The 19,998-nt window shown below is 37.9% G+C and overlaps 1 protein-coding gene and 1 long non-coding RNA gene across 2 annotated transcripts; one reads left to right on the top strand and one right to left on the bottom strand.

Moving 5' to 3' along the window:
* The first annotated feature begins 8,393 nt into the window (after positions 1-8,393).
* On the top strand, positions 8,394-9,795 carry LOC141483889 (uncharacterized). Its single transcript, XR_012466356.1, has 3 exons — positions 8,394-8,832; positions 9,172-9,270; positions 9,635-9,795. It is a non-coding gene; the product is annotated as an uncharacterized lncRNA (long non-coding RNA).
* Positions 9,796-9,914: 119 nt separating this feature from the next.
* Positions 9,915-19,796, bottom strand: LOC111516418 (glyoxal reductase). Its single transcript, XM_074178889.1, has 6 exons — positions 19,546-19,796; positions 19,411-19,491; positions 19,239-19,346; positions 18,902-19,182; positions 13,537-13,704; positions 9,915-10,195 (listed from the first exon to the last, which is right to left on the bottom strand). Exons 1-6 carry the CDS (start codon positions 19,694-19,696, stop codon positions 10,022-10,024), a joined length of 963 nt encoding a protein of 320 aa, XP_074034990.1. The 5' UTR covers positions 19,697-19,796; the 3' UTR covers positions 9,915-10,021.
* Positions 19,797-19,998: the final 202 nt, after the last annotated feature.

Below are 19,998 nucleotides of genomic sequence, written 5' to 3'. Positions count from 1 at the left end.
ATTACTAGAGAACAATAATTTCAATAATAAAGAAAACGATAAATTTGTTTCTCTTACTAATTTTTGTATGAAACAAAATCGGTTCGAAGTAGAAGGTTGCTTTTATGAACAACAGGAAGGACCGGCCATGGGAAACCCCTTGTCCCCCTACCTGGCAGACCTGTTCATGAGCAGATTCTAAATGGAAACCAAAGAAAAGCCGAAGTATTTTCCTAGGGTTTGGCTAAGGTATGTAGATGATATTTTTACGATATTCGATAACAAAAAATCGAATATTAAGGACTTTGTTTCTATTTTAAATAATAAATGTCCATCAATAATATTCACGTATGAGTTAGAAAATAAGGGAAAACTACCATTTCTCGACGTTTTGGTAATGAGGAGCCAATATGGAGGGTTAGAATACGATATATTTAGAAAAGAAACAAGGTATATTCCTGACAGTTCACATCACTGTGGACAGCACAAACGTGCTGGGTTGAATTTTTTAGTGCATCGTCTTATGACTTTCCCTCTAATACATGATAGGTTCACAAAAGAAAGACGTACAATACAGGAAATAGCAGCCACTAACGGTTTCTCGAGGGATATTGTAGATGACATAATAAGGAAGAAGAAGTTTAGGTTAAGAATGAACGAAATCTCGACTTTCAGAATGGACAAAAACCAAGATGAATACATCTCAGTTCCATACCACCAATATAAGAAGAGCTATGGAAACTTTGCAACAAAACCATTCCATAGACTTCAGTTCACTAAGATAAGTTAGACAAATTAACAACAACAGGCAACTAGATGCCTATGAGAGTGTAGAAATAAGTAATCACAATAATATTATGAATAACGATGACGGACCTATACCAAAGAGTATACTTTATAGCTTGTTAAAATAATATTGTTTGGTTTACTGATTACTAACTACATAAGGACACATTGCAAAAATAAATTTAGATAGGCAGCACTAGACTTGCAGTTCTGGAGTATGTTATATCCCACTAAGGAAAGGTTAAATATGTTTTGGCGATGAATTTTTTTTTCTGAATAGCAATGTTGCTGGTAGTGACGAAAATACAAAAATGTTTCAAGAAAGACATACACAACACCCACAAAAAAAATATTCGAGCTGATTTTCGTGAAAATGTCATTATTAGTCTTTCATTTATTGATGGAAAATTGACTGCCAAACTGTACTTAGATATGCTTGAAGATACCATTGATTCACTTTCAACTTACGAGCTAAGGACTTATATTGATTTAGACGCTAATTCATTGTTACAGGAGAATCCGATACATTTCCAGCAGAACGGTGCTCCACCTCATCATCATCGGCCCATTCGACAGTGGTTGAACAAGTGGTTTCCTTATAGATGAATTCGCAGAAGGAGAGCAATAGAGTGGTCTTCGAGATCACGGGATTTTTTTCTCTGGAGACATTTTAAATCCGTCGATATTGATTTTCCTGATATGGATGATCTTAAAGGACGAATTACAGCAGCATAAAGTTTTCCGAAATGTTCATACTTTATTACTGGTTACAGCAGAATGGTCAACATTTCGAATAGTTCATCAGATAGTGCCTCAATATTGGTCGAAATTTATTTCTCGCGATTTCACATGATTTTCTAAAAGTGCAGGGCAGGCAAGTTCTAATTACTTCTATGAGTTTACAATAATATTTTTCTGACAAAGTTTATCAAAAAATAATTGACTGAGGTGTGTGTTTCTCTTGTGCTCGGCAATGCAGACTTTCAATGGCCTCTTAGTTTCACCAATATAGGATTTGCCGCACTCACAGGGTATATAGTAAATGTAATTCTCAGAACTGCATCATCATAAAAAAATTATTCAATGGAATGGTTACTTCAAAGTGATGGCTGGAAGATAGCAAAAGCCTGGCAAGGAAGAGAAGCCGTCACAACCAGTACTTGCATTTCCCTATATCAGAGAATTATCGATAAAGATAAGAAGAATTGAGTCCAAGTACAACCTGCTTTAGATCCGGAAACACCATCCATAGCAGCCTCACAAGAGAATCACATAGCGTGGAGAAACCAGCAAATCGGGAATAGCAAAGCATGTTTGGACTCGTCAACATAACATCAAGTGGCCCCAAGCTGAGATCATCCACAAAGAGGAACACTGTTTTGAGAAGAAATTTAAAGAAGCTAGATATATATTGTTCAACAACGTATTCAGCCAAGCAAGCGGAAAACAGTCAACCCCTTCCAAATGGTCATCTCCTGATAAACTGGTAAAGCAAAGAGAGGGAAGAGGAATACGTAAAAGCGTTCGAATGACCTATAAATCGTCCAGTCATCATCCGAAGACGATTGTGAATACTAACAATCGAAATATCATGAAATAACTTGAAATCTTTTAATTTTTATCTCAATTTATTTGTTCAATTTTTTGACTATTTTCATTTTATTGTAATTGCTTTTCAGGGTGTTTTGCTTAGTATAATTATCATTTCCAGCTATTCATTTAAAGTGTTAATTTTATTTATAGAAGTCCGAACTAATGAAATTCATTTTCTTGTTGTCGACTCTCACTTGCTAGTGAGACTCCCATTGTGTTCAAGCAGTCTCTTAAAGATTTGATAGATATAATTAGCATCTGCTATACTGATCAACGATTTGAAATAAAGATTTGATAGATATAATTAGCATCTGCTATACTGATCAACGATTTGAAATATGTTGACAGATTTTTAGGATATATAATAATGAGTTTATTCACATTAGAATATTTATATATATATTTATATATATATATATATATATATATATATATATATATATATATATATATATATATATATATATATATCTGCGTAAACGCAATCGAAACATAAGTGGAACCACCTTTTGGGGTGACACCCAAGTCACCTTGCCAAGTTTTTTATGTCAGTGTTGGTGGTTTGACCAATCAACTGACAACTGCGGTAGCAGAAATTTGGGAAGGTAACCTGAAATGCCATCGGGAAACGAATCCACATGTTTTTAGAAATGATATGAAATCTAGAAAGGTTAATGCAGTCAAGCTGCTGAAAAATAATTGCATGAAAATCAAAAAATAAATAGATAAGTACTCTTTGATCATTCCCATATTGATTTCAATTCAAGAGCCACCGGTATACAGCTGTTTCAGCCTATTGGGCATCATCAGTACCGGGCAGGTGGTCCTCGATTGAAGACAAAATAAGAAAAAACCAAGAAAGTACTTGATAAAAATAGCTACGTAAACGCAAGCGAAACATAAGTGGAACAAGTCAACTTGCCAAGTTTTTTATGTCAGTGTTGGTGGTTTGACCAATCAACCGACAACTGCGGTAGCAGAAATTTGGGAAACTAACCTGAAATGCCATCGGGAAACGAATCCATATGTTTCTAGGAATTATATGAAACCTAGAAAGGTAAATGCAGTCAAGCTGCTGAAAAATAATTCCATGAAAATCAAAAAATAAATAGATAAGTACTCTTTGATCATTCCCATATTGATTTAATTTTAAGAGCCACCGGTATACAGCTGTTTTAGCTTATTGGGCATCGTCAGTATCGGGCAGGTGGTCCTCGATTGAAGACAAAATGAGACGTAATCCATCTTGAGTTCCTGCAGGTTGAAGCCTGGCTCCCTTCCCCTTTCAACTGATGTTTGTCAGAGAGACAAACGGGTTATGACTGGTGTTAATTGGTGGCATGAAAGTCCTGAGACATCCATACCGCCCTTCGCGTTATACCCCTACCTGGCTGGGGTGAGATAGATGAAGATATTATTCATCTGTTAACGGAGGACATAGGGGCCTCATACGACAGAGTGTCGGGGCCTTCTATATCGGGAGGGGTCGTCTACAGCGTAATCTATAGCTTCCCTGACTAAAGGATTTTCATGAGTTTCAGCATAATCTAAAACTCGCCGATTTCTCAACTGAATGGATTGCTGAATGGAAGGCAGCTTCAAATCTCTGCGGATGGCTTCATTCCGCACGAACCACGGAGCATTCACAATCATCCGTAGAATTTTGTTTTGTAGAGTCTCCAAGATGGAGATGTTGGTCGGAGCCGCTTGTCCCCAAACGCCTGAAGCATACATGATGACAGACTTGAACATCATGTTATAGATCGTGATTTTGTTCTTTAGGCTCAGCTTCGATTTTCTGTTGATCAAAGGGTACAGGCTTGCCACCCGACCCTGGATCTTTGCCTTCACGCTTAACAGGTGCGGGTTCCAGGTGAGCCTACGGTCTATAATAAGACCTAGGTACTTGACCCGCGTTTGCCAATCAATCTCCCTTCCAGAGATTCTCACTTTCATGGCCGGAGAAGCTATCGTTCTTCCCATGGTTATTGCCTGAGTTTTATCCGGATTCACTCGGATCTTCCACTCGAGGTACCAGCGCTCGAGGTCGCCCAATGCACGTTGCATATAGACGATCCCGAGCTCCCGACCCATGGAAGATGAGAGGAGAGCCGTGTCATCGGCGTAGAGGGAAACCTTCACATGCTCGGACCTCGGAAGGTCGCTGGTGTAAAGAGAATATAGCGTGGGAGAGAGCACGGCCCCCTGTGGCACTCCAGCGAGGATCTCTCTGTTGTCAGACAGAGAGCCCTCTACTCTAACCTGAAATGTTCTGTCTTTCAGGAAAGACCCAATCCACCGGATCAGGCCCCGAGGCAGGTCGAACGCTATTAATTTGTGAAAAAGGCCTTCATGCCAAACGCGGTCGAAGGCCTTCGAGATGTCTAGTAGGACTAGATGGACTTTTTTGTTTATATTTAGCTCCGCGATGGTGTTTTCGACCAGTCTCAGAGCCTGCAACTCAGTGGAATGCTCCCTCCTGAAGCCGAATTGCTCATCAGGCAGAACATTCCGGTCCTCAACTTCTTCGTTGAGCCTTTGAAGTACGACTCTTTCAGCCAGCTTAGCCGCCGACGAGAGCAGACTAATCGGACGATAATTCTGCGGGAAAAGCCGGTTCTGCCCCTGTTTTGGGAGCATGACGACGACCGCATGTTTCCACCTTCTGGGGAAGTATCTCAGAGCCAGAGAGCTGTTAATGATGCTCAGTAGGCTCTCGACGCAATTTTCCGGGAGCTTCTTCAATAACTTGTTAGTTATTGAGTCAACCCCCGGGGCCTTCTTGGCTTTTGCAGCCTTGATGTAGCCCTTCAATTCTTCCACAGAAGCCGGACGAATGACGTCATCGTCATCTTCCCTGAGGATGCGGTGAACCCGATCTTCGAGAAGCATATCGCGATCGATGTCGTCATTGTCGTCAACGTTAAGCTGAAACTGACGTTCCATCGAGTCAGCAAAAGCCAACGCTTTGTCGGCGAGGGAGTAGCATACTCCGCGCTCTCCGTGAATGGGTGAGGGAGCTGTCTTCTTTCCTTTGAGTCTTTTAGTGATTCGCCAAAGCTCGTCACCTCCAGGCTCAATGGATTCCAACAGCTCCTCCCACCTGTCATTTCGGTAGTCAATGATGGCCTGTTTTACTTGATTGGCCAACCTGTTTGCCGCTGTTTTGTCTCCTGGGAAGAGTGTTCGCTGATAGAGCCTTCTCAGGCGGTTTCTCTCTCGTATCAAGGCTTTGATACGAGGGGGAAACTCATTGTAGCTCTTCTGCGGACACTCCTCACTGGAGGTGGCCGTCCGAAAGGCATCATTCACAGAGGTCTCGAAGCGGTGAACTGCCGCGTCGAGTTCGTTGGGAGAGCGGAGACCCTCAGGAGGGGCGCGCATCTCTCCGAGCTGAGCTGTGAAGACATCCCAGTCCGTCCTATATCTCATGCAATAATCAGGGGAAGGAAGTTCATCACCCAATACCAGGATTACTGGATTATGATCGGAGTCCAGTTCCGACTGAACGTAAATTTCACTGGTCAGAGAGACATTTCTGAGAAGCGCGATGTCAAGTACGTCAGGCCTATACTGCCCGCGATAGAACGTAGGTTCATCCGGTCCCAGCACGAGATATTCATGTCTGTCAGCATGCGCATGGAGCGCTCGGCCGTTTCGATTGGTGGCTCTGCTCCATAGTCCGTGCTTGGCATTGAAGTCGCCAGCAGCAATTGTCGGAATATCACTACCCATCAGCAATTCATCCAGTGATTCTGGGAGTAAAAGATTAGTCGGAGGGTTATAGACAGAGATCAATCTGTGACAACCCCGTCTCAGTCGAATTTCGACCCCTACGGCCTCAGTTCCGTGTAACCGAGCACTGTCAATGCCGTATTGGACACACTGGAGGGATCGTTTGACAAGAATGCCAACTCCCCCACCAGCACGTCCAATACGTTCTCTATGGAAGAACTTGTAATTTGGAATGACAACGGATTCATTCCTCAGATGCGTCTCTTGGATTAGAGCCGCATCGATGTTATGCTCTAAGAGAAAATTCTCGAAGTCAAGTTTTTTGGGAAGAAAGCCATTGGCATTCCAAAAGACTATCTTCAAAGATCTAGGCAATGTCGGTTGTCTAGACATTAGCAGTACCTGTCAACACGTTTGTATTCACCGTGAACATTTTTTCGAGCACGGGGAATTTGGTGAATAGTTGCTTCATCTGCTCCAAAGCGGCGCAGATGTCTGAAGCCCCCTGAGACTGAGGTGAGGGCTCTGGTCGAGAAGGAGCGGGCCTTGCAGAGCTGCTGGCACCCTTGGATGCAGCTCTAGCAAAACTAACCCCTTCCTGGACACGTCCAGACCCCGCAGGTCTTCCTGAAGGGACTGGCTTTTGAGCTGATTGTTTACCTTTTGATTTCGACTTTTGGGCCTTGGGAAATTCAGGACATCCTCTATAATTGGCTGTATGGCCCCCTTTACAATTGTTGCACTTCGGGAGATCAGACCTTGGCTTTTTGCAGGCGCTGGTGAGATGCCTGCCTGCGCATTTGACGCATATTGGAACTGCCAAGCAGTTCTTTTGGCAGTGGCCAAAGCGCTGACAGCGATGGCACTGACCCACCGAAGTTTTTGGGTGTTGGGGTTCAACCTGAACCTTCACACTCAAGAGATCGGTAACCTCGAATATATTCTTCTGGTCTCTATTGACCAAAGCAAGAACCATTGGCATTGGCTTTCCGGCACGCTTCATGCGCGTGACCGAAGTTAGGTCAAAGCCTTTGGATTCAAGCTCCTCACGAATATCATCGATCGTGAAGTGCTCTGGGACGCCCCTGAAGACGGCACGGATTTGCCGGTCTTCAGGAAGTGAATAAGTGTGGTGCGGAATGTTTTCCGTCACCAAGAGCCTTGACAACCGACGATAATCGTCAGGGGTCACAGGCTGAACCTTAATTCCATCATGTAAGTTCACAGCTTTGGAGAAGTTGATCTTCTGCTCAGCTGCTGTCTTAATAAGTTTTACCCATTTGTCTTTCTGACGAACGACAATCGGAGGGATTTTCACCTTCTTGGGAGTGGCTGTGGCAGTAGGTTGCTCGTTCTGCCTAGTTGGAGCGGGGGAGCCAGGCTCCAGATCCTGAATGGTTCTGACGGTGTGTTCGGAACCTTCAGTGGAACTGTCATTATTTTGTTGATTTGGACTGATGTCCATTTCATTGACGTTATTGTTAGTAATTTGAGATGTGGCCACCTCGCGTGCCCGACTTCTCGTAACTGGACGAGACGAAGCTTCTGACTCGGAATAATAATTCCGAGCCTCAGATTTAACATTGTCTATAACTGCCTTTTTGGAAATTTTCTTTAATTTCCTAGGCTTTTCCTTTCGGATCCACTCGTTTACCTTGCGGCTGGATACGTCCGGGAGTGGAGGAAAATCTTCAGTAAATCTTCTTTTCTTCGAATTGGAGGAGAAAGAAAAGTTACTTTCGTTGTCTGATTCTTTAAGTGAATTCTCACTTTCAGTTTGGGCATTAGCCACTCCCTGATTTTCATCCGTCAAAATTTGACGGCTGACCCCAGGGACTGGCAATGCACTGCCATGCAAATCTGACTGGCTTAGGCCGAAGCACGAGATCAATTGGCATACAATGCTAACAATCTCGGCTTTTTCCCTGCCAGCCAGACCACGAAGCAGTTCCTCCATACTGCTGTGAGGTATTTTTATCGGAAATTGACGTTTATCTGACGTGAGCACAATGAACAATCACGAAAAGGATAAATTTAAACGTACTCACCAGAAGTGTTGGGGGTTCTTGCGCACTATAACACGCACACAACTAGCACGAGAGAACTACAACCGGTGGTTGACTAATCATCAACTGTAACACCAAAAATTAACGAAATTTTTCGCAGCGAAAAATTAAACTTGTCACTTTGACAGATCTCAATGTGACATATATATTCAAAATGAGAAAAAAAAAAAAAAAAAAAAAAAAAAAAAACCCAAGTCAAATTGCCATGTTTTTTATGTCAGTGTTGGTGGTTTGACCAATCAACCGACAACTGCGGTAGCAGGAATTTGGGAAGCTAACCTGAAATGCCATCGGAAAACGAATCCACATGTTTCTAGAAATGATATGAAATCTAGAAAGGTTAATGTAGTCAAGCTGCTGGAAAATAATTCCATGAAAATCAAAAAATAAATAGATAAGTACTCCTTGATCATTCACATATTGATTTCAATTTAAGAGCCAACAGTATACAGCTGTTTCAGCCTATTGGGCATCGTTAGTACCGTCAGCACCCAAGTTGACAAGTGGCAGTCAACTTGCCACTTGTCAACTTGGGTGTCACTCCAATAAGTGGTTCCACTTATGTTTCGCTTGCGTTTATGCAGCTATTTTTATCATGCAAGTACTTTCTTGGTTTTTTCTCATTTTGTCTTCAATCGAGGACCGCCTGCCCGGTACTGACTATCTGTCACATGTAAGTATCCTTTCATCATATTTTTTATCAGTTCGAGGGAGTTTATACGGTGGATGTAGAATTTGTATAATTCTGGTAATTCATTGTACATTCTAACGCCAAGGTAACTATTATGACCTTTGTCCTATTTGTTTTCTGACGAGATTCGTTTTCACAATTTATTGCGAGTATTGTATGTATGTTTGTTCTGCTGGAGTATTTGTTTGTTTTTATAAGTATAGATTATCACATTGTGTTTGTATATATGTCTTATGTCGAATACCTTTGTTTCTTCGAACTAGCCATTGGAAGAATATGTATATATTTAAATATATATATTTTAAAAATTAGTTTTTGTAGGGCATCTAATTTTTTCAAATGTACTCTTGCTACTGAGCCCCAAGACAAGATAGCGTACCTCAAGCGTGATTCTACCAGTGCATGATATAATATTTTGAGGTGAGTAATATCTAATATGACTTCAAAAATCTCGGTTCGTTTACTGCAAGTTGCAAAATCATCAATAATCATTCTCTATTCTTCAAGTCTTGATTTATTAGCTTCAGTAGTTTTTCTTTTAGGTTTTTGTTCGGTTCTATGCTTATATCGCTGATTCTCAGTGAAACTATGCTCCTATGAAAGCACTTTATTATTTTTGTGAATAATGGCATTTATGTATTAATTGGCATTTGAATTTTCTGTCAACTTACTCAATTCATCTTCAATCTTTATTCCTAATAATAAGTTTATAAGCTCACCACCACTGATGAGTGCTGTCTGATTTTCAATCATGAATGCGTTGTGTTTGGGCTTTGTTTTTCAGATCTGTTCAAATCTGACTTTCCGTTCACCAGCTATCGCCCCATTACGATCGACAACCCTCAGAAGTAGAAACCAGCGTGAGCGTGAGGATCAACGAAGACTTAAATTTCAACGTGCGATGCCTAGCAAATAACAGTAGATCATTATTCTGATGATGATAATGATGATATTCAATTGATACAATAAAGAAGGGGGTTTATAAAATTTTGTGTGAGCAGAAAGAAATAAAAATTAATAGAAATAACGTGTATTATGTTCAAGGTAGCTAGAAGCAAGGCAACTTGAAATAACTATGAATTTATTCACTAATCTGAGAAAATTCTACATTTTTCTACATATAATTACGTTAAATGAGCCATTCCTCATACGGAACATCATTAGATACCGTTCAAGCAATAGTGTCTGGATTCCACGAGTATTGAACTCTTTTGAAGTTGTTTAAAGTACTCATATCAGCTTCTGGGATGTTGAAGTTCAGATCAATATTTTCTTCTATGTACTTTTTGGAACGAGCTTTGGGTATGACAGCAATATTTTGTTGCAGGGCCCAGCGAAGCAGAACCTATAAAAATAAAAGAGTTAAAGTCATGAAAAAACAATAACACATTCATTTACTTTATATAGTTAGATATGACGTTGGTATTTTTCATTTGAGGTTGTCGATAAATGTTAACATATTACAACAAATTGTTGCAATAAACTTGAAAGCGATAACATTTTCGACTAGAGAATGAAGAGACATTTCAAACGATATATCACAAATCTATGCTTCCGATTTAAAAAAATTGGGGGTTGTACCTGTCATTCAAAGGGGGTTGAAGGTAGGGGTAGCATTTTTTCCGTTGAAAAATGTCGAATTGTAATTCTGTGTCACCTGCGGAAAGGGAGTTAAGTGCAAAAATCGCATTTTCGGCAGAACGCAATTGAAAATTTCATAATTTTTCCAGATTCTACGAATTGATAAAATTCCAGTTTTGAAGCTTTGAAATTTTGGCAGTACTTTTTTTTCAATTATGGAAATGTTATCGTTTTTTTATTGTTAATTATAGCATCTATCTTTACGAATTGTTTAAAATTATCTGTACTTAGTGCGTTTTACACTAATTCCATCAGTGTGAAATGTGTTAAGTGCTTAATAGTTCCTCAAGATGTTGGCAATTTTATGCCATATTTACTCTGTTAGAGCTTAAGGAAATGATATGTAAACAATAAATTTTACTTTTTTCATAAATTTCTTCATTGAAACACAACAGCTAGGTGTACAATAATAATATGTCGTACTCAGAATACTTTTTTATCACAGTATTATTATAATTAAAAAAAGACATAAGTAGCTAGGATCGTAAAATGAACAATAACAAGTAATACAAAATGTGCTTTCAATAAAACAATTATTAAAGAAGTGAAGACATAGTAAAAAAGTTGAAAATAATTGTTGCTTTTTCACCTTTCGGCTTTTTCATCTTGGGCATTGGGGTACTCATCAGATATATTGCCCGAATTGAGGTCGTCACAAAAATTGCTGTATGTTGGACCTATATAAGAAAGTAAATCTAGCGGATCCTTTTTTTTCAATTGGTATCATTGGTGATCCCTGATATCTAAAAGGTGGCAAAAGTTTTACAACCTTTCCTTTTTTCTTGAAAAAAACTGTTTTGAATTCTTCATTGCCGAGTGTTAATTTACAAAAAAGAATTCCAGAATTAACTTTGCGGTAAGTTAGCCATCTAACCTCAACCCAATGCATCACACCATTATCGTTATTTTTTTTTTCTGTTAACCAATGTAGATCTTAGTAATGTTGAGAAATTAGAGAAGTTGGTTCTCTCCAACTTGATTACCTGAAATGTATTCTTTTTCCTAACCTAAGATAACCCAAGTACAAAAATATGTTAAATAACTCACATTCCACAAATACTTAGGCTACGGAAAATTTGTGCACAATGGGGTAAGAATACTCGACTCTCTTTTCACAGGTAGAAGCTGTGCTTTGAAGTTGCAACCCATGATGCACAGTGGAATATTGAACGCAGTAATAGCCATATCACTTAGCCCATTAGACACAAAGAAAGAGAAAAAATCAGCTTTCTGATGATGCCTTAGCTCAAAATTTACAAATTTGTACCTACCCCACTTTTCACAGGTGACACAGAATTTACATTCGACGTGTTTCTGGATTTTTTTTTGATATGTACAGTAGGTAGGTAGGTAGGTAGGTCTAAAGTGAGTGGTCTATTCGACCCTCCACCGCAACCCATAAGGGTTTATTGTGGGTCACACCTATTCACACTCGGCCAAATAAACCCATCTTCTTAACGAAGCCGATTAGTTTGTATGGTGAGTGGTCTTTCAGGTCAGATGGTGAGAGTACGGATCTGCCGAACTCAAAGAACCTGATTCGGTCCTCAGCGGGGCAGGCACAAAGTATATGCTCTGCAGTTTCATCATTTTCCAGACAGAGGCGACACACACTGTCTTCCGACAGTCTAAGTCTCTGCATGTGATGATTCAAATGACAGTGACCTGTAAGTAGGCCTATTAGATATCGTAGTTCATCCCTACTGTAGTCCAACAACTGTTTGGAATCAAGCTTCGAAGGGTGAATAAACACCTTGGAGTGAGCCAATCCTGGAAGATTCTGCCAGAAGTCCATAACTCTTCTTGCCATCCAGGTGTTAAGTGTTTGTTTGGCAAAGCCCAAAGCGATGCCAATGACAGGTTCTGGTCCAATGAAGCCGCTTCCAGCACCATCCTTTGCAAGAGAGTCAGCAGCTTCATTGCCTTCCAGGCCAGTATGGCCAGGAATCCAGACCGGAGACAATCTGTTTAGTCTTCCTATCGGGGAGAGTCTTTCTTGGCAGTTTGCTACCAATTGAGACGTTGCTCTATTGACTTGTGAGTGAGGTTGGATTTATTCAATCTCTTCGCACACAATTCAATAGCGTAAATTTCCGCTTGAAATACAGTCGCATTAGTTTCTATGCAGGTAAATAACTCTGTCCTGAGTCTGCGACTGAAAACACCTGCAACAGAACCGGAAGGTGTTTTCGATCCATCTGTGAACCAACAACTATCTGCTCTCAATATTTCCTTCTCCCGCAGGATCCAGTCCTCTCTACTCGGGAATAGTACTTTATGATGCAGTTTGTAGTTGACAGTTGGAGGCATAAAGTCAGAGGTCATTTCCAGAATGCTGTGACTTTCAATGTCAACCAACAGTCTGTTGCACTCTGCATTGAAGTGATTTGTGCAATTGGCAATGTGCACAAGTCTGTATGCAGTCCATCTAGCCTCTCTTTTCAGAAAAATTTGGAGAGGAGGTAGATCTAGAAGGATCTCCATGGCTGCTGACGGTGTGGTACTGATGGCACCACTGATAGCCAGACAAGCCTGTCTCTGTAAGCCAGAGAGCTTCGCTTGGGCCTTTTTCTGTAAAGCCTTCGTCCACCAAGCAATTGCACCATACGTGATCATTGGTCTGACAATCATCACATAAATCCAATGGATTTATGCCAATGCCAAGATATTTCACCTCCGTTACAAATGGAATGACCACACCATTGGGGGAAAGTGGCGTTAGATCGTCCAATTTCCATCGATATGTACAGTAACCGAAATAATGAGTTTATCCCTTTTGGATTTTGGACACTGCATAATAATAAGTTGATAAGTGACAAAAAAATTAAAATTTTGGATGAAAATGAACAGCATCAATGTATAAAGTACAAAATACTCTGTCGATCAGTACCAATACACCACGTCACAGTGGAATGGATATTCATTGTGATATGGAGCTATAAAAACACCCTGCATTGAAACGGACCAAACTTCTAAAACAACCTAATATTTCAATCGATCGAGTTATCTGACTGTATTCAAACTCGAAGAGAATTCAATATTTACCTGAGCTGGAGTTCTTTTCAATTTTTGAGCAATTTTTTTGACTTCGAGATCACCTAACAAATCCTTATTGTTAGTTCCACCTAAAGAAGAATACGCCTGAAGCAATATACCTTCCTTTCTACAGAAATTCAGCAACTCATCAGAGTGATACTTAGGATGGAACTCGACCTGAAAAAATAAATATCGGTTTCAATGAAAAGTAGTTTTACAGTTAATTAGTTCAGTCATCCAATAATTTTTCTGAAAAAAGGTTGGTTGGGTAACAGAATACATTTTTTCTCAAAAAAACAATTGTTTTCTTGCCGATGTTTCTGATTTAATCAAATTATTCTTCAGGCTCGAGAAGTACTGTTTTCGAGTTGATAATATTACTATTTCAAACACCATCGGACATATTGGATACATATTTAAAAAAAATAAAAAACATTGCAACAACCAAATTTCTAAGACAACACCAACACTACAAAGTTTACTTCAGCCAAATTGATACAAACGATATGAGTGGATGAGTGACCTTGTGTGGACTATGAGAGTTTTACAGGGTTATTGTCTGTTGTTTTTCTAGATGTTCCTGAGGAAAATCGTGACTGAATTCAGAAATCATGGTAGAAGAAAAGAGGGTCCTTGAGGCATCGACCTGCTTGTATTGAGATGTTTGGATTCCCGAGTTAATCAGTTACGGATCGTTATGTGTTATATAACACATTCACAAAAAATGGGAAATTTCATTCCATGTTTCTCATATAAAAGTGGATATTTCTTAACTTCCATAACTCTTGAATGATGTTGAATATGTCTTCAATGTTATGACCAAAAGCTTTTATTTCTCAAATTCGTAGTTTCATAAAACATTACAGAAATGTTAGAGGCATAATTCCTGTTGAATTTCACGAATTATATCAGTCTGTTTTTATCAGAAATCAGTGTCACAGATAAGATTTTAGCGTGTCAAAAAAATGAATGATATTTCGCAACGAGAGCCTATTGTTAAACATCGCGCCCCTCCATATGCTACACCTACAGGCCCATATTGAAACTGGGTGGTATCTCTAAATAAGAAAGTTCCAAAATGGAATTTTGAGTTGAATTAATTTTTTCTACTATCAATGCAGTTAGACTTTCACCAATGTTATTTTTATCCGTTATATTTTTTGTATGTTTTTCATGTGTACATGTGAAGATCATGCATCATCTATCTACACATCTTAAAAATTAAGTTTACTCTTCTGAATTATACCTCTGTCAATTTCGACAATTGATTTGTTTTCGACTCCGTTTGAGTATGAAATATTTATTTTGTGAAGGTAATATATTTGAATTTTCAATAAAGGAAACCGTATGGACCTCTGGGAAAACCTTAACATCCATAAATTCGAAAGTCATAATTCACTTATCGAGGAACAAATACAAATCAAAATACGACAAGACCCAACATTCAATATACTACACAATACAGTACACATTCCTAGAAACAATGAACAAAGGATATTACCTAGTGCAACCCATTTACAGGCAAATTTAGGCAAAGTTGAAGAAACATCCGGATGACAGGAGGGGACGCTGAAGCGTTCTAAACGTATAAAAGAACAAACAAGGAGATAAAACGTTCAGTTTGAGTAGAGGCATTAAGATGATAGCACAGCCTGCTATCTTCGTATTTCATGAAACGCATTGTTCTCACCATTTCCTTTTAAATGAACTATTAGTATTTCGTTCATTATTGTACAGTAACCATAGTTGATCAGACAATAATTGAATGGATATTGAATATGATAATAGCTCTTCAATTTTTTCAATCGAATAAATTCAAGGAAATTTCGAATGATATAACAATGTTTCGACAGTTTACTTAAAATATAATTATGTTCTTTTTTCAACAGAGTTGAGCATTATTGTTCAAACCTAAAAATTTCACAGATGAAGTTTCTTGTATTGTCTTGATAATTATTTTGACTAGAACACTGTGATCATTCTCATTTAGTGAAAAGAGGATTGTATCAGTTTTAGAGCTATTGAGATTGAGACCATTTTGAAAACAAAATTTTTGCATATTAGCATCTGCTTGATTGGCCTGACACGACAATCACTCATAAATCAAGGACCACAGAGTGAACGAAGTGTCGTCAGCAAATTGCACTGTACAATGTTGACGGTTACTGTTGTTAAGGTCATTTACGAATGAAAGAAAGAGCATAGGTCCTAGGAGGCTGCCCTGGTTAACACCGGTGGAAACGACACAGGTTCTAGAGTAGAAGGTTCCAGCCTCCAATTCAGAACATCAAATAGTCGTATCATCCTCCGTAAGAGTGATTGTAGCAGAAATATTGAATCTGTACCTTGGCAGTACATATTATTCAGTATGACCAAAATGTGGATTATAATAATACTGAAATTTTACATACCGAAAAGATTCCTTGGAAGAGATTATTTTTAGGAATGGCTGAGATAAATAATGAAGAACAAGCGATGCATAAAAGATCAGACTTCAACAATCTCAGTAAAATTTATATATTCATTTTAAGAAATCGAAAAGAAAAACTAATATCACCCTCTATTTGAAATTCCCCTCCCTGGTTCAGAGATATGTCAAAGTCAGTTGCATCATTCCATAGTAAGTAAGAAATGTTATCATATAATATGTAGTTACCGATTTATGTATTACAGTTGTCCTGAATAAGGCAATAAACATTGTCTTCTTCAGGACCACTGCAAAAAAGTCCTCTTTAATTAACTGAAACCTCAAGAAATAAATCAAATAAATTGTTTCACCTGACCATGACACATCCTATACGATATCTACATCTACATACTTGTTGTTAGGAAAAGACTGACAACTTGCGTAATAAGGATATTGAACTCGGTGATGAATTTGAAATGAGTTTTAAGTTTTTTAGCTACCAAATTTGATGTTTTCATTTTTGTTTATGAATTAGAAATTATCAGTATTGGAAAAATTCATTCATTCCATATTTAATTCTGTTGAATTATTCCAAATTCTGGTTGAATTTATTTTCAAATTCAAATCAAATCAAATTTATTTATTCCATGTTAATATACAATTTGTTGTATGACATACATAATTAATAAATTTCAATTATCTTGAATGAGTAACTTTCACCTAGACATTGAAATGCCTGTATTGTGATCTGTTACTCACCAGGATAAGAGCTCAGTAAGTACATTTTATAAAATAATAAAAAAATATGATAATATTATAATAATCCATGGTAATACGATTAGTGAGAAAGAGAAAAAAATAAAATAAACATTTTTTTTCAAACTCTGAGGAAACAAAAACAAAAAAAAAATACAATATACAAATGGTATAGGAATTGCTATTCAATGTGTAAAATTCTTTTCTATTCCTTTTAGTATATGTCAAATTTTTGAGGGTTTTCGATTATAAATTGTTTGAGCTTTTGTTTGAATTTATTAATTCCTTTGATAATTTTCAATTCTACTGGGAGTATGTTGTATAATTTCGGACCATAATAAAACACGAGTCTTTGTGTATGGCTTTTCTTGTATAGAGGTATTTTGATATTTAAATTCTCGATTGCTCTAGTTCTTACCGTTATATGTGTTGAGTAATTACTAAATTTCGGGAACATCCATATTAGACACAGGTAACTGTATAATGATCTTACGTTTCCTGATATATTAATAATAAGTTTTTTTTAGAAAGAATATCTCTGAGACTATAAAATTTACGCATTAGTAGCCTCATCCTTTGTATTACATATGAAATTTGTTTGTCGCATCTCATATGTTGATCAATAACAAGACCCAAATAATTAATGGATACAGTTTTTTCTATTATCGGGCATTTACAATTGTAATTTTTTGTGCAGGTCATTTTGTGTAATTTCAGTTTATTAATATGCGGCTGATCATCTGAATTTAGTGAAAAAGCCATAAATTTTGTTTTATTCACATTTAGACCCAATAGATTATTATTCAGCCAAAGAAGAATTTTTCTCACATTGATTTCAGCAGTTTCATAGACTGTATCCAAATTTTCACCAGTGAAGATCAAGGCCGTATCATCAGCATAACACACTATATGACCGTGAAATTCATTAATTTGTGTAATTGCGTTTATGTAAACAAGAAAAAGAATCGGCCAAGTACTGTACCCTGGGGTATACCAACATTGATTTGTAATGTTGTACTGAGCTTGCTACCAATTTTAACAGTTTGAGTCCGTTCTTTTAAATAATTCTGCATTAGTTGCAGAGCATGACCTCTAATACCATAATTACACAATTTTTGGAGTAGGATTTCATGTGACACAGTATCGAACGCCTTTGCCAAGTCCATAAATACCGCAAGACATTTCGAAGACTTGTCCAAGGCCCCTACTGTTTGTTCTACGAAGTCGAGCACGGCATTTTCTGTATTCGATTTGTTTATGAACCCGAATTGTTGTTGTGTTATTACCTGATGTTTACTAAAGAAATCCATTATTCGATTTTTGACAGATTTCATGGTATCTTCAATTGGGATTTTCGATTGATGACCTATTCATTTTGTAAAAATTCATATTGAATATAGAATAATATAAAAAAACTTTTGTCTTGAAAATGGTCTAATAGAGCGAAACCGTTCGTAATGAATGATAAATTTAGTGTAAATTAGACAAAAGTTATTTTCTTCATTCTATATTTAATTAAGGTGGCACATCATCGACCTAAAGTCAATGATATTCCATAATTGAAAATCGGAATTCTTTCATTGTATTTCATTCCTCGTCCTAAGTTGGAGCGTACAAAATTTTACTCCATCTAGTGGACGAGAGACTAACCAACTGCATATCCGAAATGTGCCCGATTCCTCTGAATAAGGAAGAAAAACTTTCTTATCAGTCAATGGGATATGCTTGAAGACTGGCAGTAAACAAATCTAAAGAAATGAACTTTAAACTTTCAAGCCAGTCTCGAATATACCTACACAGTAGGTTGAATGGACTGACGCCTATCAGAAAACAACTACTCCCCTGGCAAATACCACGAAGGTCGTTGGATTATATCCGACAGGCGTCAGTGCAGGAATCTTCACAAAAAATTTCCTGCTAATGCAATTGGCAATACAACTGAAAGAGTCGATCTTCAATTTTGGAACGGGCACACTTGCAGAAGGTCGACTCTTTCAGTTGTATTGCCAATTGCATATGCAGGAAATTTTCTGTGAAGATTCCTGCACTGACGCCTGTCGGATATAATCCAACGCCCTTCGTGGTATTAGCCAAGGGTGTAGCTGTTTTCTGATAGGCGTCAGTCCATTCAACCTACTGTGTAGGTATATTCGTGACTGTCTTGAACGTTTAAAGTTCATTTCTTTAGATTGAAATAGAATAAAAACATACCTGATTTACTGATGGTTTAAAGCCATGGTCATTTTCTAAAAGTTCTGTTAAATGGCCAATATTATAATTTGAAACTCCGATGTTTCTCGTTAAACCGTCTTTCTTGCCTTTAATTAACTGTTGCCATCCGTCATCTCGAGACTTCTTCAGTTGACTGGTCGTCAAATTTGCACCAAGTACACCTGGCCAATGTATCAGATATAAATCGATGTAATCGCAGTCCAAATACCTCAGAGATTGTTGCAAGGATTTATAAGCCGTTTGTCCTTGGTTGTACGGATCTAAAAACAATATTGAATGAATTAAAAGTAATTGAAGCAGAACATAAAGAACTTACATAACTTTGTAGTGATGAAAATGTCTTTTCTGGTGAGATTGTATTTGGGAAGAAGTTCTTTTAGGGCCTTTCCAATATCCTCTTCGTTTTTATATAAGGCTGCAGTATCTAAATTGCATATACAATGAATGAAATGCCGAAGTATGTGTAGGTATATTTTGAATTTACCAACCTATGAGTCTATATCCTGAAGCCAGAGCCAAATCAATAACATTTTTAACTAATTCAGTACCTTGAACCTGGTAAGTCCCAACTGAAAATGTATTGATTTCAGTGAAATTGAAAAAGCTAAGTGAAAATATCTTACATCCCACTGCAGGTATAGCATCACCAGTGTTCAGTTTGAAAGTTTTATCTTTAGTTAACATAGTATTTTGTTGAAGAGACTCTTTCGACAGTGAGATTATTAGCACAAATAGGCACACCGTAAACTTATCGGGATATATAAAAAGCGCCATTATCGTCAATGTGCAAGCACTTCTTAAGTGTAAATAATGGAACTGGACTGAAACCACTAATTTATATAATTCATTTCTTACACAGCAGGATGATGTTTCGAAGGTAAACGAGTTTTTTGATTTCCGGTATCTAAAAATCTTGAATTATTTATAAGAGCAGAAGGTACAGCAAAGCAAAATCCCATCAAAATTTCAAATAAACTAGTGAGTATATGTTTGAGCAGTGGTGTGCTACGAGAATTCAAACCAAAAACTATCTGCTACCTTGGGACAATAAATCATCACACATGCGTCATTAATAC

Source organism: Leptinotarsa decemlineata, unplaced genomic scaffold (assembly GCF_025532065.1).
Source record: "Leptinotarsa decemlineata unplaced genomic scaffold, Ldec_3_MD MMD2_tig00004307_RagTag_RagTag, whole genome shotgun sequence".
Lineage (NCBI taxonomy): Eukaryota > Metazoa > Arthropoda > Insecta > Coleoptera > Chrysomelidae > Leptinotarsa > Leptinotarsa decemlineata.
Note: the sequence above shows the minus strand (reverse complement) of the source record. Positions and strands in the feature narration are given on the sequence as shown.